The sequence below is a fragment of the Lampetra planeri genome, chromosome 27 (genome assembly GCF_965212315.1).
Source record: "Lampetra planeri chromosome 27, kcLamPlan1.2.h2, whole genome shotgun sequence".
NCBI classification, from domain to species: domain Eukaryota; kingdom Metazoa; phylum Chordata; class Hyperoartia; order Petromyzontiformes; family Petromyzontidae; genus Lampetra; species Lampetra planeri.
In genome coordinates this window covers 2,244,140-2,269,840 of record NC_136133.1, presented here as the reverse complement: position 1 = coordinate 2,269,840, position 25,701 = coordinate 2,244,140, and the positions used below count along the sequence as shown (strand labels likewise).

The following is a 25,701-nucleotide window of genomic DNA, read 5'->3' as shown; positions in this document are numbered from 1 at the left end:
CTTGACAACCACCATGATACGTTATCAACAAAGATTGTAAAATAACAAACGTATTTAAATCGCGGTTGAAATTTGTTTATGCAAAGCTTTTCAGTTACGATCCACGTTTTATTTTTTATTTAATTAGAGCAGTAACGTTTGGAGTAAAATAACATTTGAAATAGAACTCCGTTTCTGTTATATGTAATTAATTAGATACGTGTAAATTATATTGCAGTGCGGTAACTACGGAGCTGTAGTAGCTGCATTTTGCGAAGACGGGTCGCCCCTGCAGCGTTAAATGTTCGAGACCGTGAGCGTAATGATGCGATTATCAGAATCTGAGTATTTATACTGGAGGAATCCAATGAGCTATGGAGATCTTTTTCACAGTTGTCCGGTAGTTTTCACAGACGTCCAGTAGATTTGGCAGGAGGAGCCGCGATATATCGCCTAGGTGCGACCGTGCGAGACAAATCAAATATTGGGGACCCACCGAACCGATTCCCGCACCAGCCCTGAGCTGATAATGTCACTACGCCACTGAGCGTCACGTGCGTTGAGGAAGTTTGCTCAGCCCCCCCCCCCTCGATTGAGAAAGTCTTCCAGGACATGCAGATTGCAGACCATCGTTTTGTAAGAACGCCGTGTACACTGATTTCATGTCCACGGTGATGCATTAGTCTGTTGTCAACTTTAAATGTGCTCATCTTGAAACGGCTGATTGGGTGTCTCACAAATGTAGGCAGAGCTGCTACAAAGAGCCGCGTGATTAAGCTCAGAGAGGTGAGATGTATCTGAGCTGTGTGACATGAGCATGCAGACACACCAGGCGATGCGTGATGGTTTATACTCGGCGATGGGTGACGGGCAATCACAGCTCTTGCTGGAATATTCATTTGGTTTATTCTGGGCACATGCAAAAATACTCTTTAGGAACCCCACAAATGTGCATGACACCCTTCAGCTCAGTGTCGTCTCAAGAATTCATGCTCATTCACCTTCCCGATAGGGGAAGGCATCGTGACTGCCAAGGGTCTAGGCAGTGACACATATTCTGATCCTAAATGGTCAGCGTGGTAAATGTTTTTTTTAAACTCACCTACGATTGTTACGGCCTTTGGGATCCGCCGGCATGCGTCAGATCCCAGAAGCTCAGCAGGTTTTGGGCCTGGATCGTGCACGAGGACGTAGCACGTTGGCCACCCTGTTTAATATTGCGGGCGTATTGATCATACATCGCCAATACATTAGATATGGACAAGCATCCCCCCCCCCGTATGGCCTTAAGACTGTTGGGGCAAGTTGCTGTTCAATTTCGATTTAAAGCTTTCGTGACTGCATGGATTCATATTCTTGGTTCTTTCGGTAAAGTCACGTAGAAGGGAAATAATAAAATAAAAAAAAATAAAACAAGATAATTAAATGGTCAGCGTGGTAAATGTTTTTTTTTAGCTCACGTATGATTGTTACGGCCTATGGGATAATTATGTTTTATTTTTATAATTTTTATAAAATAATAAAAATAAAACAAGATAATGTTTCGATTTAAAGCTTTCGTGACTGTAGGGATTAATCTTCTTGGTTCTTGTTTTATTTCCTTTCTACGTGACTTTACCGAAAGAACCAAGAATAAGTTTCTGTTCGTGAGCACGTGGGGGTGGGGTGGAAAAACACCACGCCCGGCCGCCTTTATCTCCCGAGCGGCGATGTGAGCACACCGCACCAGGTACTCATTTGAGGCTGAGTCGACCTAGGGGGAGACCCAGGACCGGTTCACAGGTATTCGTCAATGGATTGTTGGCCGTGACCGGGAATTGAACTCGTAGGGCAACGCGCTAACCACTGCACCACCGCTCCCCGTACATTCCAAACCCAATGCGTACAAATTGAGTGAACGAGTGCAGGTGAGATTGAGTGCTTAATAAAGTGCATATTTATCCCATCCTGTACGTACGTTGACTTACGGAACTAAAGCATGAACACGGACGACAACAAAAATGAAACAGAACCTGAAAGGGCTCAAAGGTGCGTGTCGAACTGCATACTTTGAATTGCGGGCGGGAGAGAAAGAGGAACGCATTAAATTTCGATTTAAAGCTTTCGTGACTGCAGGGATTCATCTTGTTGATTCTTTCGGTAAAGTCACGTAGAAGGGAAAAAATACAAATACAAAATAAAATTATTTTATTATTTCCCTTCTACGTGACTTTACCGAAAGAACCAAGAAGAGGAACGCATTATTTTGTGCGTATTGTGGGGATCAATAAATTTATTAAGTTATTAGCACCGTCGGCTACGTACGGTGCGAAGGAAGTTCAACATTAAAAGATCCCCCGTGTAGCCTTAACAGACTATAGGGGCAAGTGCTGTCAGCGAGTGGCACCTATTAAGGCCGGAACGGTAACACGGGGGGTGGGTGGCCAGCACCACGCCCGACCGCCTTTGTCTCCCCAGTGGCGATGTTTACACACCGCACCAGGTACTCATTTCAGGCTGAGTCGACCTAGGGGAGGCCCAGGAACATGTTCAGATAATCGTCACTGGGTGTTGGCCGTGAGCGGGAATCGAACCCGGGTCGCCAGGTTCATAGCGCAGCGTAGCGCTAATCGCTGCACCACCGCTCCCCACCCAATACACAACGCGCACCCACCCCGACCGGATTTTTTTAACGCAATAAAAACGCGCCTCCTATCTGGAGAATACGGTAAGCGTGTTGTGTTGGCGTCGGTAAAAAAACCGCGTTTGGTAATCGTTGCCCAACCTCTGCGCGGCGCGTCTCGGCCGCCGTCGCGTGTTGTGTAAACACACGCGTGTTTGTTTTCGCCTCTATTGTTCGCGGCGTCGCGATTCCGCGGTGCGCCGCACCCGCCCGTCCGTCTTTGCCTCTCCTCGTCCCCCGCCAGGGTAAGAGCGGTCGCGCCGCTATCTCGGCCGTGAGGGGGGAAGCCGCGAAACGTCGCCGCGGTTCGCGACTTCTACGCGAACGTGGGTCGGGGCCTAGTCCCCGGAGTCACCGCCGCGGTCCCTGGGTTCTGGCCTGGAAAGGCCGCCGACTCCGGGGCCAGCGAGACCCGCGCGGGGTGTTAGGCGACACGCGTGGCTTAGATTGCGATGTAGGCCACGACGACTTAAATTTAGTGTTATTTGGCTTAAATTTAACACTGTCGGTTTGTGCTGTGCTTGTTTGGAGTTAAATTGGGAGGTCAACATGCTTCGCTGTGTTGTTCGTGTTACATCGCTATTGGGCAGGGCAGTGTGGGCTGCGTCACCCACGTTCCGGCCGTCTTTGTATCTCCTTTGTCGATGTTTATAAACTCCACTAGGTACAGTTCTCGTAATAAGGCAAAAGTCAACCTCGGGGAAAATCGGGACCGGTTCCGATGTAACTCGCAACTTTATATTGGCCGGTAATCGCGGCGTTACCAGCAACAGCGCATTACCCTACCGGCTGATATGTAAATGTGGCTTTGTAAATATTACCCGGCGTTGTTTGTGTGACCGTGGGAGTCGAAAACTGAATTGTAACACGAATGGAATGAGAACATGTCTTATGTTTGAACGATATGCTTTAATGTGAGAGCCCGGCTTATCGTTTTCATTTGGTAGATAAAACGCTTACTTATGTGGGAAGTCCGATTGAGTTGTGGTCTCTCACATGGAGATAGCTTGCTTTGAATTCAGTATTCAAATGCCAAAGCGTATGAATCCTTGCAGTCACGAAAACTTCTAATCTAGAATCAAATCTAGAATTAAATACTATTTTATTCATTATTTTGAGAGAGAAAAGCGCATACTGTAGTACTTAAAAACGTTTTCACTAAACGTTTTTTGAAGTTTATTTATATGCCGAGTGGCTGCTGATGTGTCCTGTACAGCGCTTTGAGTTCCTTGATGAAAAGCCGCTATACAAATGGAATTATTGGACAGGAATTGATCGCCCTTTGCTCAAGCCGCCGACGCGATCCCACTGCTCATTTGAGTTATGGAGACACGCACTGATTGTTGGAAAACACAATTTTGTTCATCCTTATTCATGTGTCATTACTGCGACCCTTACAAAGTAAACAACAAGGGCAAATGTTTGCAGCCATGAGACATTGGTGGAAGTATATTAATGCGTTTGACGGGAGACGAGTCTATCCATAGGCTTTCTCACAAAGGAGTACTGATTTTATCGACCCCGAAGAAATGATAGCCTGCATCGACCCCCAATAAGGATTTGAGTTAGCAACATGATGGCAAGTCGCTCACCTCGACTGCTGAGCGACCTGGCCTGATACACCCCTTAAAAGGTGTTTTGATAATGTATTTAATAAGAATTACACACACTTGATGCAGTAATTTTAGCTGTGACGGTCCCACCTGATGACGGAGACTTGTGTTGCCTCCGAAACGTCGTGATTTATTATTTTATTCCCATTAACTTTTAATTTAATTTTTTACCTACGTGACTTTACCGAAAAAACCTGTGTGTATATATTACACACAGGCCGTAATGCCAGATGACGATGGTACGATGCGTGTTGTGAAACTCAATATAACAACGACGTGATGTATTTGCCTGGCAAAGTCTCGCTGGGTCTCTGAGACATGTTTTCATTGCGATGCCTGGCCGCATTAAATTTGTTTACAGTCGTGGTTTGCAAATACAATAGCATAGTCTTTTTGGTTCTTTCGGTAAAGTCACGTAGGTAGAAATAAAATAAAAGATGTCTACCCACGTGACTTTACCGAAAGAACCAAAGAGTATGGATTCCTGCAGTCACGAAAGCTTCAAATCAAGATTAATACCATTTTAATGTATATATCGTCTAATTGTGTCCGCATCTCAAAAGCTGTAAAATGGTCGGCATATATATTTTGTATAAATTGAGCTTGTATTTGAACAGGGGCGGAGTTTACCGTCCGAATGGGGCTGGTGGTGGAAGGCAGCAATAGACATTGGGTCCAGCAGAGGAGAATCAGCAACCTCCAACACACTCGATGAGTTGATGTGTGTGGAAGTTGGCGATTTTTATTTTATTTTTGTCTCTGAGAAATGTCCCGAGCGTTAACTTTGGCGTTCTAAGTTCTACGGTCAATTCTTATTGTGACGTAAACGCCCTTCCATGGAACTCGAGACGTCGATTTGAAAGCTTTGGTGTGAGCTCGGCGTGGTCATGGCAACGACGGGAGATGATGGCGGCGATGGTTTAGAAGCCACGTGGCGGCCCTCGCTCCCACTACATTATAGAGAACTGGGTTTAGAAGGGGGGTTTGCCGAGGGAAAGGTGCTGAGTGCTTAGCATATGGTGTTTGTATTGGGTTTGTGTCTGGGTGGGTGGGTGAGTGGTGTGTGTGTCGTTTGGATTGCGTTTTGTAGAGTGAGTGGAATGTGTTGTTTCGTCGGATTTCAGTTGTGTGGGTGAGTTTTATATTTGCTACGTCTTGAGTATATGTGTGTGTGTCATGTATTGGCTATACATGTGTGGTATGCGTTTGTGTAAGATTGTGTGTTATAAGTATGTATTATCTGTGACTATGAGTTTGAGTTTTTCGTTTGGTTTGGTTTGAGTGCACATAACTTGTTGTGTGTAAGTATTGTACGTGTTATTTATTGTGAATTAGTGTGTTTATGGTATGTGTGTTATGTGTTGGGTTTGAGTTTGTTTATTTTTGGTTGCCTGTGACCAAATCAACTGGAATTATCTGCAAATATCTGAAGCTACGAAAACTTGAGAGTCTGGATAAGTGCTTCGTTGGGCAGTCACCACCACTACGCACAAGACGACATCATCGTTATAGGCTCCTGCAAGTAGCATTGTCCCGCGTTCTGGGCAGCAAAAGGCTGACGACCCACGTGGTGAAGCATGGTCAAATAACCCCCTCTACCCACATAGTCGTGGGGAGATACCTCATCCACCATGGGATTGACAAAGGCCGCACATGTACATGGGTGTATTGTTGTGTATTAGTTGGAGTCAATAGATGGGTGTGTATGTAACTGCAGAATGCATTGTGCATTGGATACAAGCGGTGTGATTGCTGTGCGTGTATTTGTTGTGTGCTATGTATGGGTGGAACAATGTTTCAATGCATGGATTCACGACGATTCTTAGACTTATTGTGCGTCAAATTCTTTGTGTGTAACAAGCAAATTAAAAAATGTATATGTTGTATATAAAGTGTTTATGCTCACTGCAGCAACTGAAAGTTCCGCCATCCACCATAATGTAATAAAAACATAATTGAATCGAAAGCTCTGAATCGTGGCAATGCATTGAATTGCAGGGGTTACCATAATTATATTGTGTTGTGTTTGAGTTAGCGTGTGTATTCAGTGGTGTATGTGGTTGGTGAATTCTACCATGAGCCTGGCGATCAATTCCTTACAAGGACCAACATCAGTGGCGAGTGATATATGATATGGGTTCTGGGCTCCAGGTAAGTTCACTCAGCCGTGTATGGCTAAGTTGACCATGTGTATGTATGTGCGTTTGTCATCTCTGTGCATACGTATCTGTATGAATGCGTGTGTGAACTGCATACGTTTGAGGAACCGGCGACACAGATTCGATTTGCCATTCACGGACAACATCGGTGGCGAATATCTGAACTAGTTTCAAGGCTCTCCCCTGGTTGACTTGGTCTTTAAAAACAAAAGAGAGTACTTCGTGCGATGTAACATCAGCACTGGGAAGGCAAAGGTGGCCGGGCGTGGTGCTGGACACACATCCCATCCCCTTGTGTGCACTTGATTGGCCTCTATAGGTGCTCGCGAAACAATACTTGCCCCAACAGAGTCACCCTTTGCTTTTGTGAATGTTTCTATGTGTGTGTGTTGTTGAGAGTGGTGTTGATTTATATCTGAACCAACTGGTTGCGCCCCTAGGTCGGCTCGGCCTTAAACGAGTACTGCGGTGTGTAAGCATCATCAGCACTGGGGAGGTATCCGTGCGTAGCCACAGAAAACTGGCCTTAATAGGTGCTCACCAACAGCACTTGCCCCAACAGTCCGTTAACGTTTACAGGGGGAGGGAAGCTTTGTCTTTATGTGTGTGTGTGGAGTCTGTTGGATATGAATGTGGTGTTTGTTGGGTGTGAGTTGATGTGTGTGGGTGTTGGGTGTGTGTTTTTTACTCGGAGCTGGGTGGGTATGTTTGTGTAGTGTGTGTGCTGGGTTGGGGGCGGGGAGGCGTTGTGTGTGTTCTGTGTGGCTTGTGTATGCTTAAGTGAGCGTTGGGTGTGGTATGGTTGGTATGTGTTTTTGTATGGCGGCCGTGTTGTGTGCTGGGTTGGCCGTCGTGTGGTGCGTTTTGTGTTGGATATTTCGTCGATTAGGCTTATGACCCAAGCATTCGGAATGTGCCCCATCTTGTCAGATCGTTAAAGCTAAGCGGGTTTTAGCCTGGCTCAGTTGGTTGACTGCCATGCATACAACAGGTGTGATGTAGGTTGCTGTTGTCAACAGAGGGGAGTGTGGCTCATTGCATGATTGTTCTTTACGTCTGTGCTCCACACCTTCATAACCTGCACTGACCAGCGTGGTGAAATATGGCTAATAACCCCCTTTCATGCATAGGGAGGCCCTTATCCAGCAGTGGATTGACAGAAATGACTGTACATGTACAGAGTAAATATGGTCTGGCTAAATGCGATTTGTGTGGGTTTTTTTGGTTGGCTTAGTGAGTGTTTTTGTGTTGGGTATATGGTTTCTAACCAAAGTATTGAAATTGACCTTAACAGACAACTTTAAAGACTCAAGGTTGCAGCTTTATAAACACAGAACAATAAACACTGCTCAGTTTAACATGCCCCAGATGGTTCTAACTCGGTATCGCATGCTACCTCCTGCTCTCGCTCTGTTCTGCTGTTTTCTGAGTTGACACTGGGAATACTTGCTACTAAACCATTCACTTTTTCATGGGATAGTAATATAAAAAAAACACACGTGCAGCCCCTTTGTGAATCCACTGCTGTGGATGAAGGCTCACCACACCATATCGGTCCTGGGGCTACCACTGAGTGGGTTTTTCGCGGTTGCGCTCGATAGGTCCCCAGTGTTGGAACCTCATTTGCCAGTAAAAAAAACTTCAATGACAGTGCATACATTATCAGTTATGTTTTTTGGTCTATGCAAACATGACTCCTTGTAAAAAAGGTGTCAATTATCAGGTCCCCAGTGTGATTTCATGATGTAAAGTGTGTTGTTTGCTATAATGTATTGATACACATCGGTGATATTCTTAAATATCTGAACCTCCCTGCACAAGGAGCGAAAACGTTGGACATCATGCCGAGCAACAGATCCTGGCCCCCATCGTAGGAATGCAGAATTTGCATCACGGACTCTGGGTTGACAGTGGAGATGGGCCCTGATGTGTGCTTTTTTTAATTGGGACGATGAGCATACAAAGGCACTGTTTTAATCCAGAGCTATGGAAACGAGGGTTGGTGGACCACAGAGAGATTTACAAACTCCCAAACTGGCTGGGCTGCAAGGGGACCAGCAGGTTGCAGTACAGCAAATGGACTCCTCAAACCCATCTGGATTAACTAAAACGAAACTAGTTTTATTTTACCAGGTATAGGACCCACTGGGCTTTAGCGGTCTTTTTCAGAAGTGACCTGGCCACAAATGATAGCTCATCGAAGTGGCTTATTGTGTGGAGATTTCTAGTAGTCAAATACGCACGTTTATAAATATGAAGGGAAAAAACCGGAGGACCTGGAGAAAAATCCATGTCACCACGGGGAAAGCATTAAAACTCAAAATATACAGCAGGCGTCAGGGTTGGGATCGAACCCACGACCTCCTGTCTACCAGGCAAGGAGGTTAACATTTCGCCACCGTGAGATGTTAACGCTAAGTGTTAACCTTTCGTATGTGTACACAGATTTTGTCCGGGTACTGAGGTTTTCTCCCACATGCAGAGGACTTTGAAGAGGAATTGGCCAAACATCCCAATGCAGGACCCTCCTGAGAGAGTCTTGATACTCGGTGATGTTTTTTTTTCGCGCTCCAACTACGGTTCAAAGCACGAATGCTTGGCCTCTATCCGTCTGTCCATTTGTAACAGACGAGGAAGGGAACGACAACTTGTAATGATGATCCAATGTGACCAAAGCTGTAGTATTGAGTTGCTATTAGGGAAATACACTGGAGAAAACCAGCCATTTTCACCATCGTGGCAGGCTTGCCATGAGCACCAAGATTGTTTTCACTCGGAAAATACTTCCAAAGACAATCGGGAGTTGGAAAGTGGTACAAAATCCATACGCACGTATGACTTTCCTTCCTTTGTGGACAAATAGAATAATTTTAAAAAAATGTACGTGGCTTAGTGCAATGTCATGGGTGTGAGTGTGTAATTGGTTTTGATTTGGTGAGTGTGTCGGCTATTTAATGTGCTCTGTGCCTGCTGATAATTGAGTGGTGCGTTGTGCGTGCATGTCGACACACATGGGAACCAAATCGTGTCGTGGGGCACCCATGGGGCAACTCGTAATTATCAGGTGTGGTCAAATCACCAGGAATGATGAACACGATGATCGTATCCCATCTCGAAGGCTAAGCGGGTTGGAGCCTGGTTGGTGCTTGAATGGGTGAAAACCACGTGCAAAACAGGTGTTTTGCATGTGGCTGCGGAGTCTATATTGTCCATAGGGCAGTGCAGTACACTCGTGTTCTTCATTGCAAGGCCTGTGGGTCACTGGCGGTCCCTGTGGTGGCCTTTGGTGCGGCCCCTGGTGGCCTTTTTTGCTGCCTCTGACGTGCGGCCTCCAACAATACACAAAAGTGAAAACACCACCACCACCACCACATCATCATCATCGTGCTGTCACAAACCCCCAATGGTTTCAAATGTGTGGCGGCCTTCACACTGATGATGTCTCATCGGCGAAAGTGGCCCCCGCCTCTGAAAATGAGTGAAGAACACTGTCACACTGTCTATGCAAACAACATCCACGGGCCTGCTTGGCTTTGGGAGGCCCTCATCCAGCAGTGAATTGACCAAGGGTGTTGTGCATGCTCACGTAGTCATGAACATCAAGAGGGAGCCAAAGGCGACCAGGCATTGTGCTGGCTGGCCTTAACAGGTGCTCGCTAACAACGCCAGCCCCGGATCCCCTGCAATCTCTAAGGCTCTTTTGTTCTTGAGTGTGTCAACACGCAGGGAAAGGCCACCATGCTCTTGTGTGCGCTGTTGGGAATTTGAATGGGAAGGGTTGCAGTGTGATTAACAACTGCAGTGTTTGCACGTGTGTGTTTACTGTGTGCACTGTACACTACTGTGCGTGGTCGTGTGTGTGTGTGTGTTTGCATGCATGTGTGTGTGTGCATGGGGAGTGTGATGTTGACTACACTCCCCCCCCCCCCTTGTTCAACATGCCCGCCTTCATATAGAATATATATACGAAAGGTAAGCAAATGATTGAGAAATATAACGAAACGATTTTTATTTTACCAGGTAAAGCCGACTGAGCTGTTCGTTTTTTTTTCCAGACGCGACCTGTGGCCATAAATGAAAGCTGAATGAAGTGGCTTATCATGTGGAAATTTGTAGCGGCCAAATAATCAAAGTTATCCTAATAGGTGCGCGCCAACGTCACTTGCCACAACAGTTTTGTGAAGTATTTTTTTCCTTGTAATGGGGAGTAGTGGAGAGTGATGTCTGAAACTGTCTCCTCCCCTAGGTCAACTCGGCCTTAAATGTCGGCGCTAGTTAAAAAGGCGGTCTGGGTGTGGTGTTGAGCACACATCCACTCTTGCACCGTGCTGGCTTTTATAGGCGCTCGCAAACAGAGCTTACCCCAGCAGTCCGTTGAAGTCCTGTAACCTCCAATTAGCAAGCAGGGGTGGCTACGTACGGTGCGAAAGAAGTTCTACATACGTAAACACAAGGCCGTACGGGTATATTTATCTTTGTGACCATGTTGAGACTCTTGACTGTGAATTTGCTATTTTGTTTGTATTGTGTGAGTGCGTTTTACTAAGTGGCTTTGTTCTTAATGGATGCTCTGCGAACAGCACTTGCTACATGAGTCTGTATTTTGTGTGTTAATATGCGGCGTGTGTTTGGTATAATGAGGTGTGCGTGGCGGCCTGGCTTTCATATATTTTTTTGTATGAATTATAAATTGACAGACTTCTTACAGTCCGCTGCTAGGTGAAGATCTGCCCATGCTATGTTGGTCGTGTTGGTTGTTTGACCATACTTCACCGTGCTGGTCAGTGTGGGTTGTTGGTCCAGGGTAGAGGGGAGGGATGCCCAGAACGAGTTTAGATCTCATTCGCCGCTGATGTTGGCCATGGGTGGTGGGCAGCACGATAGTCAGTGACCAACCAGGGTTGCAGTGCGGGGCACTTTAGCCACGATATAGTGGTGTGTGTGTGCTATAAATGTGCGGTGTGTCTTTAGTGTGTGGCATGTCCGGTATGGGTTTGCTCATAGCGTGGTGTGACGTTCATGGTGTAGTATGTTTGTAGGGGGCTGCCATGGTCTCATGGTTAGCGCTCTGGACTTGCAAAACCAGAAGTCGCCGGTTCGATTCCATTTTCCTGCGCGGCAGTTGAAACAAATTGGGGGCGAAGTTACTCAAATTCCCCAAGCCTCTGTCCATCCAGCAGTATAAATGGGCACACACCACAGTGAGTCGATCGGCAGGTTGCATGTGGTGGGGTAAAGTGTGGGTACGCACTCATCTTCCCGCACGTCTAGTCGGCGTGGAAGAGTAGGCCAAATACCCTATAGAGCGTCCTTTAGGAGAGGCCCTTCGACCAGCGGTGGCGTCGGCAATCAAATCACTCGGAAATGCGCCTGATCTCATCACATCTCCAGAGTTTTTAAGCAGGGTTGAGCCTGAATAGTGCTTAGATGGGTGACCGCCATACACGGCACGTTGTTGTGTTTTTATGGGCGGCTGCTGGGCTATGTGGTGGTCAGTAGAGGGCACTTGCAGGAAAATAAATTTTTGTACTGTACGTCTGTGCTCCCCGCCTTCACCAACCCGCAATGACCTGTGTGGCAAAGTATGGTAAAAAAAAACCACTAATCCTCACCACATAGGGAGGCCCTTATCCAGCAGTGTTTTTCCACACCGCTTGTGTGTTTACATGGTTGTGGTAATGGTGCGCTCATATGGTGTATATCTCCTTGCGTGTGATGTATTGTGTGTGCACGTATAGTGGAGTGTATACGTGTTGGCGTGTATCGTGTTCATCATTGTATACATGCGGTGTGTACGTGTGGTGAATGTTATGTATACAGGTGCTGTGGTTTGTGTGTGTGTGTATAGTATATACATCTGTCTGATAAACTTTAACAGATGTTCCAGCTGTGGAAGCACCTCCGTAGCACAACTGAAAATGAGACTTTTCGAGAAAATGTGCACATTGTACGTTTCTTTATTGTTGTTACTATTATTCATACTAGATGATTGTACATTCTTCAGCGATTTGCTCACCTTGTATATTCGTCTATATTTTAAACGTGGTCTATAAATTATCTGTGGCTATTGTCTCATCGCACCCTGCGTATATATATTTGGCATATAATGTACCGTACATGCAGTGTATTGTGTCCACACGTGGAGAGGTGTGTTTTGTGCGGTTGATTTATTCTGTTTATGGTCTATGCATCGTGTGCATGCAGTGTGTGTGTTTTTTTGTGGCATGTACTGTTTACACTGTATACATGTTATGTGATTACTTGTGGTGTATATGGTATTGACGAGGCGCTGTCCATTCCCATTGTGTGTCTGGCGTATGCGCGTAATGATGTGTATACATGCGACGTAGATTGTAGACGCGTATGTGTGTAGTGTATACACGGGATGCGCTGTGCTGTGTATATTGTACACACATGGTTTTATCAGTGTGTGTGTTGTGGCGTGTGCGTGTGGTGCTACAGGACACGCGTGCCACCACCATGGACACGGCATTGAGGCCGCACCGAGACCCCCCCGGCCTCATGAGGCTGCCGAGGCCCAAGCGGCCATGCGCTCAGGGGGCGCCCGAACCCAGCATCACGCTCAGGTGGGTCCCTCCCTGCGGTGCGCGTGCCAAGTCAGGTACCACTCTCCGGGAGGCTTTGCTGCTACCTGTAGGTTCACGGCAGAGGCTCGAGTATTGTGGGTTAACGGAGCAGATGCACCACCTGCGCTCCCCGCTGCCCGCTTGGCCTGTTTTAGCCGGCCAGCGCTCTTGCTCATTGTGGCGGACGTCGCTCCTCCGGCCTTCGTTATTTCTGGTGGGCGACTGCCTCCCAACTGCCCAGTAGCATCCTACACGAGCCTCCTCCTCGGAGACCAAATCTTAACATTGCTGGTACGAGTCATCGGCAAGTGCAATCCAGCCCAGGTCCTCCAGCTCACACTTGCTGCGCATATTTTGCCCCCCTTCAACAACTCTTAGGTTTTTTCGGTAAAGTCACGTAGGTAAAATAAAGGAAATAATAATAGAAATAAAATAATAAATCACGACGTTTCGGAGGCAACACAAGTCTCCGTCATCAGGTGGGACCGTCACAGATAAATTTACTGTATCAAGTGAGTGAATCTTTGCAGTCACGAAAGCTTCAAATCTAGAACCCCTTCAACAAATCTAAACAGAAGCAGCTTGAGCATGCAGAGTGGACCCAGCTCGGCACGGCGAACATCACGGGATATTGTGCCGAGAGGATGTGCTGCCATATGTTGTTGACCGTTGACCTCCGAACCTGGAGTCGACACCAATGCACCGATGTATGTATGTACGGTATCATTGCTTATGCTGTTTTTCCTTGCCGCCTCGTGCAGTTTCCCGACTCTACCGAGTTTGCTGCTGGACAAGCTGCGCGACTTCCGCAGGGAAGGGAGATTCTGCGACGTCACAGTGTGCGTGCGCAGCGCCGAGAGAGGTAGGCTCAAGCACACACGTGCGTGTGCAAACATATGTTGGGGGCGGTAGCGCAGTGGTTAGTGCGCTGCGCTACAAACCTGGCGACCCGAGTTCAATTCCCGCTCACGTCCAACACCAGTGACGATTATTTGAACCGGTCCTGGGCCTCCGCTAGGTCGACACGCCCTCAAATGAGTCCCTAGTGTGGTATGTAAACATCGCCATTGGGGAGGCAAAGGCGGTCGGGTCGGAGGTGGTGCTGGCCACCCCACCCCTTTGTGTCCCGTGCCAGCCTTCATAAGTGCTCGCTAACAGCACTTGCCCCAACAGTCCGTAAACATATGTGGGGCGCAGTGTTTAGTGCGCTGCATAAAAAAACTTGGCGACTGAGTTTGGTGTCCATTCACGACCAACACCAGTGACGATTATCTGAACCGGTCATGGGCCTCCCTTAGATCGACTCAGCCCCAAATGAATACCTTGTGCGATGGCTAAACAACACTAGTAGAGGGCAAAGGCAGCCCGGTGTGGTGCTGGCCACCCATCCCCTTGTGTGCCTTGCCGGCCTTCATAGGTGCTAATCGCTAACAGCACTTGCCCCAACGGTATGTTAAGGATATCCGGGGGGTGGGGGGGTCTTTGCCTTTGTTAACCTATGTATAAGTACGTGTTTGTGCTGCGCATAGAGAGGTGGTAGCACGTGTGCGAGTACATGCCTGCATGGTGTGCGAGTGGTATTGTAGCAGTCGGCGCTCTGCGTAGTGACAAAAGATCTGTACGTGTATACTCCCACAATCCCCACAAATAAATGAAATGACCCTATGTGTCCTGACTTGCGCACACGTACACAGTTATCATGCGTGCATGTTACGCACGTGCGTGTATCGCGCATGACCTCTGGCTGACCTGTTGACCTTCAGGCCTCGACCGTGACCGGGGAGTGGTGCGTGCGACCTCTGGCCCGACTGCAATGATGTTCCGTGCCCACCGCGTCGTGTTGGCCGCGGCGAGCCCCTATTTTTTGTCACACGCCGGCCTGCAGACGACGGTGAGCCAACATCATCATCATCATCGCCTTCCTCATTACCACCATTATCTCCACCATCATCGTGACATTCACCATGTCCGCCTGCAGACCACGGTGAGCCGCACCACCGCCCTCATCATCCTCTTCATCATCATCTCCATCATCATCTCCATCATCATTGCCACCATCATCATGACCATCTTCATGATATTCAACACGTCGGCCCCAAGATTACAGTAAGCAACACCACCGCTGGCATCTTCTCTCATCACCACCGTCATTACCCTTGTCATCGCCACCATTATCATTCTAATGATAGTTTGTGTAACGATATGCACATCTGTGCTTTTGCGAACGTCTACGTATGCATGTTCAAGCGTGTATCTGCCTTTATGCATGGGCGCCGCGTTGGCAAAATGTCAACTTCCTCGCCTGGTATACAGGAGGGCGTGGGTTCGATCCCGACCCTGACGCCTGCTGTATATTTGGAGTTTGCGTGTCTCTCTCCCCATAGTCGCGTGGATTTTTCTCTGGTTCCTCCGGTTTTTCCCTCCACGTTTAGAAACATGCATTTAGAGTATTTGGCTGCTATAAATTTCCACGTGCTAAGCAACTTCGTTAAGCTATCATTTGTGGCCACGTTGCTTCTGAAAAATAGCTGTCTAGCTCAGTGGGCCTTACCTGGTAAAATAAAAATAGTAAAATAAATCTTCTAAGCATCTCTGTGCACACGTGCATGTTTAATTGGGTGTGCACAGATGCATGTGAACTTGTTTGTGCATCTACAAGCTTGTCTTCTGTGCACACAACTGTGTGTTTGCTTGCATTTGCGCTCGTGTGCAATTGCATATGCGAGTGTGGATGTCAATGTGTGTGCGTGCGTCTCCAGGCATATCTGCTCTGCACGCGGGTTCGTGGTTTACTTCCGTATCAATGCGTGCGTGTGTGCGTACGCTTGTCTGTGTTTATAGGGCAGCGAGCCTTCACCAAACCCACTCACCCTCACCCTGACCCCGTGCCCGGCCATTCCACCGAGAGTTTTCCATGACATCCTCCTCTCCTGCTACACGGGTGAGAAGATTGGGGGCTTCCTGCGTCACGGTCTCCCACATTCACAAACTCCATGTCTGCTTATGTGGGTTCACAGTGCAAGTGCGGGGACAACGATTGTGCCGCTGCTACACTCCCCACGAGGCAGATCACGTTTGTCAAAATTTTAGAAAGCTGATCCACGTTCCCAAAATCCAGGTCCGCTTTGCCTACATTTTGGCAATCTTCGTTATTCAAATTGAAAATTCAATAATTACACGTTGCAACTTGGCTGATGTTTGGCCCAAAAGTCGCATGTGATGTATGAGGCATGTATTGAAATCTGAAGCGCCCTCTGCGTCATTTGGTTCCGATCAGCTGAATGTATTGCAGGAGTGGTGGCACAGTGGTCGCTGCTTAACACATTCGACATGCAGTGTAACATTTTGCGTTATTTAATGTACACTATTTATATCCACTGCTATTCTCTTATTACATTTAATAAGCATTTAATACATATTATCTTCTGCATTATGGTATCCTAGTGTGTGACACACACGTTATATATTGTAGCGTTGATGTAATCGTAGTGATGATGATTGTGAAAGTGCTAACGATAGTGATTCCTCTGATATTGATATATTTTCATCACGATAATGATGATAATCACATGATTGACATAACATTGACAAGCATATTTTTTAATTTTCTTGCATATCTGGTGCTCTAACTGTATGACAGTCACATGTAAAAGCATTCTCTAAACGGGATTGACGATTTTGATGATGGTGGTGATTTAATGATTGATCCCACTGTATAAATGATGATAATGATGACGGCGATAATGACGGGGATAATAACAACAATGCTTCTCATGATAATGACGACGTTCGCAGTAGGAGTGACGGATCGTGATGATGATGAGGACGGTGTTGATGATATTGCTGCCCCCACTCTGCTCTCTCCCACCCCAAGGCCAGCTGGTGTTCCCCGAGAGCCAAGTGCTGTCGTACCTGACGGCCGCGAGCTACCTCCACATGGAGCACGTGGTGACGCGCTGCACGCACATCCTGCACAGCGAGCCGAGAGGTGGGGGCACCATCGCCATTCTGCTAGTGTTGCTAACATCATCATTCCCGCCATCTACATCATTGGTAGCAGCAGCATCGTCAACATAAGCAGCAGCATCATCAGTAGTAGCTATGTCATCAATAGCAGCAATATCACCAGAAGCAGCAGCATTGTCTGTAGTAGTAACAGCATCACTGGCAACATCATCACCATCAGCAGCAGCAGGGAGCAACAGTGGCAATCATCGGTAGCGGCAACCTTATCCTTAGCAGTAGCATCATCATTAGAAGCAGCAGCAGGAACATCCTCATCAGTAGCGGCATCATTATCTGTAGCATTGCCATCGTCAATAGAGCCATGAGGAGCAGTTCGTTCGTTTCTCAGTCCGCTTGTCATGGTGAAGGTCGCAGCGAAAGTATGTTTGAGTAGGGCGGTCCAGACCTCCCTGGCGACAGACTCTAGCTCTTCCTGGGGAATTCCCAGGCCAGCTGAGCGACATAGTTCCTCCAGAGTGTCCTTGGCCGTCCCCGGGGTCTTCGCTGAGTGGGACGTGCCCGGTAGAGTTCTAAGAGGAGCAGAGGCTCGACTCTGAGGCTCCTCCCAGATTACATTAGTAGCAGCTGCGTTGTCAAAATTATCATCGGCATCAGCACAATCGTTAGCAGCAACATCGCAAGCAGAAGCAGCATAATTGTCTTCATAATCATCGTTATTTGTATGAGCAGCAGTAGGATAAACATCCGTTTTTTTTTTGGAGCAGTACCATCGTCATCGGCAGCCGCAGCTACAGCATCCATTATTATCATCATCATCATACTTCATCACCATTAGTATTATCATTGGCACAATCATTGCCGCCATCAGTGGATGCTTTGTCATCACCTATCACGTTCATCATCATCATCACCTCTGGTCAGTAAAATGAGTGCCACCTGGTGACACTCCCGTGAAGTCAGCAGTGGTTGCTGTCATTTTTCTGAATGACGGTGTGACTGCTTCTTGACACAGGAATGTGCAGTTTATTGCAATTCGGTGCTGGGAATTTAACAGTGGTTTCGGTTTTTAATTACTTAACACCCATCTGAGTCCTACCATAGGAATGTGGAATTTCCTTCATTGGCTCAGGACCTCCAGTGGCAAAGAGCACTGTGCACCACTTGACATGGGGGGGGTGTGTGTCGGTTTGATTACATTGTCGTCATGGCTGCCTTGCCTGTTGTTCACAGGGGGCGGAGCAAACAGAGCTGTGGGCGGAGCTAATGGCACAGCAGGGGGCAGGGCCAACGGCATAGTGGGCGGGGCCGGTGACACGGTGAGTTTATTCAAAGAGAATGCGTGTCCTGACACAGACATAATGAGGCCTGGGTGGTTCACAATGGGTGCCATCTCCCGTTTCACCCACCTGCACAGACCAACCCCATGGCTGGCATGGCGTGTCGAGACCCACATCCAGCAGTGGATTGGCAAATGGCTGTAATTTATCATTTATTTCGGCAATCAAACATGTGCTTTGTCTGTTACTTAGTCCTTTTGGATGGATCTTGAGTTCGTCTCGGCTGCCTTTCTCTTCGGCAACCTACTTCCTATACACCCTTTAAAACACCCTTTTGCAAGTCCTGTTCATTTGCCCCTTGGGTACAGCTGATGTAAGCAGCAGCAACACCCATTAAATATATAGTGTCTACAAGAGACCGCATCTTAAGACAACATGAACTGTAATTCTGTATTTTACGTGTTGTGTCTCTGTTTGTGGCCACCCTCTTTCCCCGCAGCCTTCCCACAATCCCGCTGGGCCGGAGGCCGAGTACTTCTCCGGCGTTCCCGATCTTCCCGATGGAGCCAGCCACCACCATCATCACCACCAGCACCAACATCACAACCACGCCCACCAGCAGCACCACAGCACTCCAACATTGCTGCACCAACCGCAACCGCACCTACAAGCACATCTGGCACCACCACCAACCTCACCGCCTTTACTGGCGTCGGGCCTCCGTAGGAAACGCTTGACCGATGAATCGACGGAGGAGGCCTGGCAGCAGAACCGCCTCCACCAGCACAGAAACAACGACGAAAATGATGATGATGACCACGGTGGCGGCGGCGGCGGCAGCAGCGACATGACCGGCACCACCACCACCTCCGGCTCCAAGGAAACAAAGGGGGACGTTTCCATGGACGCTGACTGTGGCGGTGATGATGGCGGCGGTGGCGGCAGTGGCGGCAATGGCGGTGGAACTGGTGATGCCGATGATTCGACTGGCGCACAAGCAAGCGACGACAGCTTCGGCCTCCCGGTGGTGGTGGCGGAGATCAAGTGTGAGTTTGAGGAGCCACCCTTCCTCATCGACCAAAGCGGCCGCATGCCCGAACTCTCGTCCGCCACCGTCGGCGACGGCGATGAGCTCGACGCAAACGGTGGCGACGACGATGACGACGACGACAGCGGCAACGATGGCGGCGCCGAAATCGCAGACGGCCGGCTGTGCCATGATGAGGGTCAGTTTGGCGACGGTGCCGAAGGATTTGACAAGCGCAAACCGGGCGACGATGGGGCAGACGCGGTCCATAATGGGCAGCACGGGGCCGGCGGAGCGTGCGACGACTCGATGGGGGGGTACGGTGCCGAGGAGGTGGATGGGACGATGGCGATAGGAGGCGCTGGGGCCGCCATGGCGATGGATGGCGGCGTGGAGGACGGGGGCGGCGGACGCATGGCCCCCGGGTTTGGAGGAGACTTCACTTGTTACCTGTGCGGAAAGGTGAGACGTGTGCTATTGGGCGGGATCGGGGGGTGGCAGGGGGTTGTTGTAGCTCAGTGTTGAACATGAGTGGTGTTAGAAATATTGTGGTGTTAGGGCGGATTGTACATAGCCAACTGTGCAAATTGGAGGTGCGGGGGAAGGGGTTTTGAATTTTGTTGAGGGCTAGAGCTATGAATAGGGTTGGGTTATGCTTTATCTTTATTTGAAGCTTTCGTGACTGCAGGAATCCATACTCTTTGGTTCTTCTGGTAAAGTCACGTGGGGTATAAAAAAAAACAGATCACTACGTTTCGATGGCAATGCAAGCAATCGTCATCAGGTGACGATTGTGATCAAAACGTCGTGATCTATTGTTTTTTCAACTACGTGCCTTTACCGAAAGAACCAAAGGTATGTTTAATGGTTAGTACACGGAATACAGCGAGGGATAGTAACGTTATTGGGTTAGAGTTAGGATGTGTACAAGGGTTTTTTCTCACTTGCCTATCCTTAATTCTAAGGATAGGAGAGTTGGTGTATGCTAGCAGTGGTGGTACTGGCCCATTTGGGTGAAAGAAGAGCTCAAGGCATTTGAATGAGATGTAGTGAGATGATAGGAGAGATCACGATGATACACAGATGCTATGATATGAGGGCGATGTTAGATCAGACACAAAGATGATGTTAGTTGGCAGAAGAGATGCAGACCAGATGGCACAGAGAGATTAATATGCTTTTTTAATGTTAATTAGCTATTTTCTGTTGATCACGAGTTGAAACCGAGCTGATATTTGACGCGCCCTGATTGTTTACATCGTTCTGGGACTCTGAAGCTGCTTGGGGCCGTTAACATTTGTTTAGTTTTCTTGTGCCGAACACCACCCCCAGAACGCTAGGGCAAGTGGATAGTGACGGTTCGTGCTACGGTTAAAGTTATTTCTAGGTGTAAAGTGAGTCCGAGGGTAGTCCTAGGAGGGATTAGAGTTTATGATAGGTTTAGTCAGCTCGGGTTAGTGCTAGAGTTTTGATAGTATTAGGGGTAGGTGTGGTTATCAACGTTGGGTTAATGCTCGGGTTAGGGTTATATCGGCGTGGCTGCCAGTGTTATGGTTGGAGCTACAGTTTGGAAAAGATCTTAGGGTTGCGATCATGGCCTAGGTGGGGATTAGTGCTCGGGTTATGGTCGGGGCTTCTACGTTAAGGTCCGGTATTAGCCGAGGGTTATGGCGACGGCAGGTTTAGGGCTATGGCTGAAGTTGCCATTTTTATGCCAGCTTTAATCGTGTTCAGCTCGTTGTGTCAGTATCACCTCGCGTCACCTCCACCCATGTCTAACCGCGCCGTGTTTCCTGAAGCTGCCAGTTTCGGGAAGGCTCAATCAAGACACATGGTTATCTAGCAGCTGCCTGTCTCTCGTGTCATCATCCCACTCACCACAAGCCCAGCCCACACACTCATCTTGTGCTTTTTGATGTTGGCCCCATCTACTGGCCAAAGGCTCCCCTACTCTCCTGCTAATCACGCCCACTATTTGGGCGGCCTTGCGCTTTGCATCATGAATTGAGCATGAGGCCATAAAATTATATTTTTCAGTTTAGGACGTAGGCTTTCGCGACGAATATCCATAATACAGGTTTTTTTGGGTTTGATCGCGTAAAAATGAATGTCGTTAAACCCGCCACCACCTGACACAGCCAATTAGTAAGGTTTGTAATACTTACAGAACATGCCAATTCGTTACTAGTACAGCACACCGGTGTGTTGGAGAGCAAAGCCAAAACATTTTCAATCCGAGTACGACGTTTTGCCAGTAATTACAACTAGTTTCATCAGGCGACAGCCATATTTGGCTGTGACAAACCTTACTAATTGGCTGTGACTGGTAGTGGCGGGTTTAGCGACATATTTATGCGATCTAATTATATTACAGTATGGGGGTGGTACAGAAAACTCTGCGGACACAAGTCTGAAACTCTGTGCTCCAACATTTGCAATAAAAGGGAGGAGATTCGGCTCTGCTCCACCGAGTGGGGACCACGAGCAGGGTATATGTACTTATGTGGGGAGGGGAAGGTAGGGGAATAAGAACTTAAGTAAGGGAGTAGAGGGTGTGGGGGGAAGAAGGAGGAGGGGGGGCAGAACATTTTAAATCGGGGACAAAATTGCAACTTTTTGCAAATGCAGATTTTTCTGAAACGGTCGAAGTGTCTCACCGCGTCTCCCGTGTCTCTCCGCGCGGTACAGGTGTTCCGTTCCAAGCAGGGCATGCGGCTGCACCTGGAGGTGCACGCCGGCCTCAAGCGCCACACCTGCCACGTGTGCGGGAGGAGTTTCGGCCGCAAGCAGGTGACTGTCGCCCCCTCTGCTCTGGAGGCCCTTTCCCTCCTCCCTCACATCCCCCTGCTGCAAGCTTCTCCACCGGTCTCCCTCCTGTATTCCTTCTCCCGTCTCTTCCCAGCTCCCCTTTGCACCAATTGTCCGTCGCTCTTTTCTGGAATGTGAAATTCCCATCTCCCTACCTCCCCACCTCCCACCCCCCATCCTGCCTCTAGTTTCCCATCTCCCACCAGCCAACTTTCCCCGTCTCCTCGCCATGCTTCTTGCGCGCGCGAGTGCATGGGGGTTAACGTGAGCACAGGTGACTGTGTGTGTGTGTGTGATAATCGATCAATCGAATTCTCAGATGTGGAATTTAGCCAAATGAAGTGCACAGCTAAATATAATGTCACGCAATGTTTTTGACAGGCATTTATGACTAGGCAGAGACCATTAACGTCTCCACTTGGTTTAACTCTGGGTGGCTGAACTTGGGATTTGAAGCCAGGATATTGCTGGTGCTGGCTTGACAGCACTTGCCCCAAACAGTCTGTGCATCCTATACTGGTAAAAATTTGTCTTTGTGTGTACGTACCCATACATTGTACTTATGTACATAACTGTGTGTGTGCGCGCACGTATGTGTGCCCCCCACCCAGGTGCTGGCCTACCACCTGACGACTCACACGGGGCTCAAACCGTTTGAGTGTGGAATATGTGGCCGGCGCTTCCCTGTGCGTGCCACCCTCAGACAGCACCTGCTGAGACACCATCAGCAGCCGGCACATGGACATGCACACACAGGCTAACGTGCTCACACAGGCGAACACATGCAGACGCGTACGCACACGCACGTGTACACACGTGTGCCGAAAAATCGGGAGCGGTCGATGCACACGTACACCGGATAACGCCACCGCACACACACACACAAAGGCAAGGAAAAGCAGACACAGGGTAACATAGACTGCAATCATATGTACAAACGCACGGGCGAATATGTACAGTAATAATAGGTACAAGCTGTCGGGCACACGATACTATAATAAGACACACTTGCTCACACAAAATGAACAACAACCGCCATTCGCCACTAAGTGGCGGTGATGTCATCACGGCGCTCGTGCCAGGCTATGCACATTGAGGTCACGTGAAGTATCGAATGCCCGCTGCCAAGTGGTCACGGGGCAGACCCGGTGACCTCTTTCCAAGAGGTCACGGGGCAGACCCAGATGCCACGGGTCGACTGACTGAGGTGACTGGCCGATGCACCACCTGTGCCCCCCTACTCTGCCAACTTGCTGTTCTTTAGGTATGGGAAACTCTCCACTCCCTCCACAGCTGCCCCATCACCAATTGGGAGTTGTGGGGGTGGAGTGTCTGATGGTACAAAATACCCAGGCAGGTGCTTAGTGTTGGTGGGGCTGGATGGTAAAGCCCCGCCTCTTAGTGGCACGCTCCAGGTTCAGCAGCAGCGCCTCTAACTCCTCCTTTGAGTGAGCAACAATTACCAGATCATCGGCATACGTAACATGGTTGACCAATATGGAGCCATCCCTTGACCACACCCGGGCATCGATCAGCCTCCCATTGTATCTGTACCAGATGGAAATTCCCCCGGTATAGCCGTCAAAATAGATATTAAATAATGTGGGAGCCAGAGACATCCCTGTCGCCACCCCAAGATGAACAGCGAATGACTCCGACTCCCAGCCACGTAGTTTTACCTGGGCCTGCTCATCATCATTAAGATCCTTAATGATTGTGAGCAAAGAGTCAGGGACTCCGAAAGTACGAAGAACAACCCAGCGCCCAGGCATACTGATGGTATCATAGGCCTTGACCAGGTTAATTAATCAGACATGTAGGTCTTGCTGGAATTCCTAAAACCTCTGCTGTAGCAGACGGACAGAAAATATGGCATATGTGCAGGACCGCCCTTTCCTGAAACCACATTGGGGCTCCGCAAGCATCTCCTCAGCGTGCCTGGCAAGGCGTTGTTGAATAATCCTTGCTAGGACCTTTCTAAGCACACAGGAGTGAGATGCCCCTATAGTTACAGTCTGTGCGTGGTACTTGGATTGAAGTTGGAGGGGTTACCAGCCTCTCGCACTCTTCCAGAGCCCCCCTTTGGCCGCTGTGGTTGCTCCAAACGCCATGAGGGGAATGGCCAAACGAAATTTGCCTTTCCCCCATGGCACTCCTTACCACGGCGTTATTGTCCGGCACCAACGACGAGGTAGGGGGTTGTTTTGCCGGACACTTGCTCACACCCACACTCTGTCAAACACTTTATCATCACACACAAACAGGCGGACCCACACTAGCTATCACCCATAAATACACACACACTTGCATACACAAATAATGATGTCGGGAATGACATTACTGCCTACCTCCTCCACTTCTTTAAATGGTTCAGATCATGGGATTTAGCATGATTTTATTCTAATATACGTATAATTTGTGAAAAACTCTTTACTTTATGTGTGTGCGTTTTTTTCGATGTCGAACCGAGGGATGAGACATGAAACGTTGAAGCAACACTTTCACCACCAGTGCAGTGATTAACTTTGTCTTACCGGTGGTGATAGCTGAAGGGAAAAGCCCAGAAGGGGGTGATTAATGTTATTTTATTTAGGCTTAATTTTATTTTACTTTGACCTGTTCTTGGGTGGGTCTTACATTCCCATGGTGGCTCTGATGAATTTGAAGTGACTTTGGAAAAGTTGCCTCCAATAATGTTGTGATCCCTTATGTATGCCCCCTGTCTTTATCAAACCGCACTGACCAGTATTGTGAAAACTAACTCTATGAACCCCCCCCCCTCACCCCACGGCATCGGAAGGCCCTAATCGTGCAGTGGATTGACAAAGGGCTGAACTTGTATAACTAGCCTGCCCCCCCTTGTACTGTTGGCCTAAGCTAGATAATACAAACGATAGGGCCACATTCTCATCTTGACAAAAGTTCATTGCCGATGTCTCCATTGGCAACGAAATGGCACAGAGTGATGATAATAATCGGCAAATGGGGATTTTTATTGACTGTATAAACAATTATGAGAATTGGATTTGTCCCCCCGTTAGCCTCGCATATCACGTGACATCACCAAGCCACATGTGTCCTACTCGACGTTACTGCAGCCTTCGATACATTTTACCATCCTACTCGCTTTTCTCTCTCGCGCACACCTCAGCATTCTCATCAAACCACGTCACTTCTTCCCCCGTCCGCCGTCACGATCGGTGTCGTCCCCCCAAGGTGCTGTCCTTGTTCCCCTCTTTTCTCTCTCTCCAACTCTCCTCTCGAATCCCTCATTTCATCATTCAACCTTCCTCATCATTTCTTTGCTGATGACACTCGCATCATCCTCTCCTCCTGGAACAACATTCGCAAAGTCTCGCCCCCTCATCTCAAATACGGCCGCAAAACTTCTAATACACTCCATCTTCACTCGACTCCATTACTACAACCTCCCTCATGCTTGGTCTTCCCTCTTGGGCATTGAAACTGCTCCCAACGTATCCACAATGCCGGATCATCTTCAATCTCACCTACCACTCGCACACATCACCTCTCCCCGACCAGCTGTTATCGTTCATTTCTCAATCCGCTTGTCCTGGTGAGGGTCGCGGCAGCAGCATGTTGAGTAGGGCAATTCAGACCTC

At 48.4% G+C, this 25,701-nt stretch overlaps 1 protein-coding gene across 1 annotated transcript; it reads left to right on the top strand.

The window, feature by feature from the left end:
• Positions 1–2,750: 2,750 nt before the first annotated feature.
• On the top strand, positions 2,751–24,508 carry LOC144727999 (uncharacterized). The gene is made up of 10 exons (XM_078607184.1): positions 2,751–2,886; positions 12,876–13,000; positions 13,762–13,862; positions 14,764–14,891; positions 15,842–15,941; positions 16,875–16,988; positions 18,197–18,282; positions 18,743–19,732; positions 21,959–22,060; positions 22,690–24,508. The coding sequence occupies exons 2-10, from the start codon at positions 12,894–12,896 to the stop codon at positions 22,837–22,839; spliced, it is 1,878 nt and encodes a 625-aa protein (XP_078463310.1). The 5' UTR covers positions 2,751–2,886; positions 12,876–12,893; the 3' UTR covers positions 22,840–24,508.
• Positions 24,509–25,701: the final 1,193 nt, after the last annotated feature.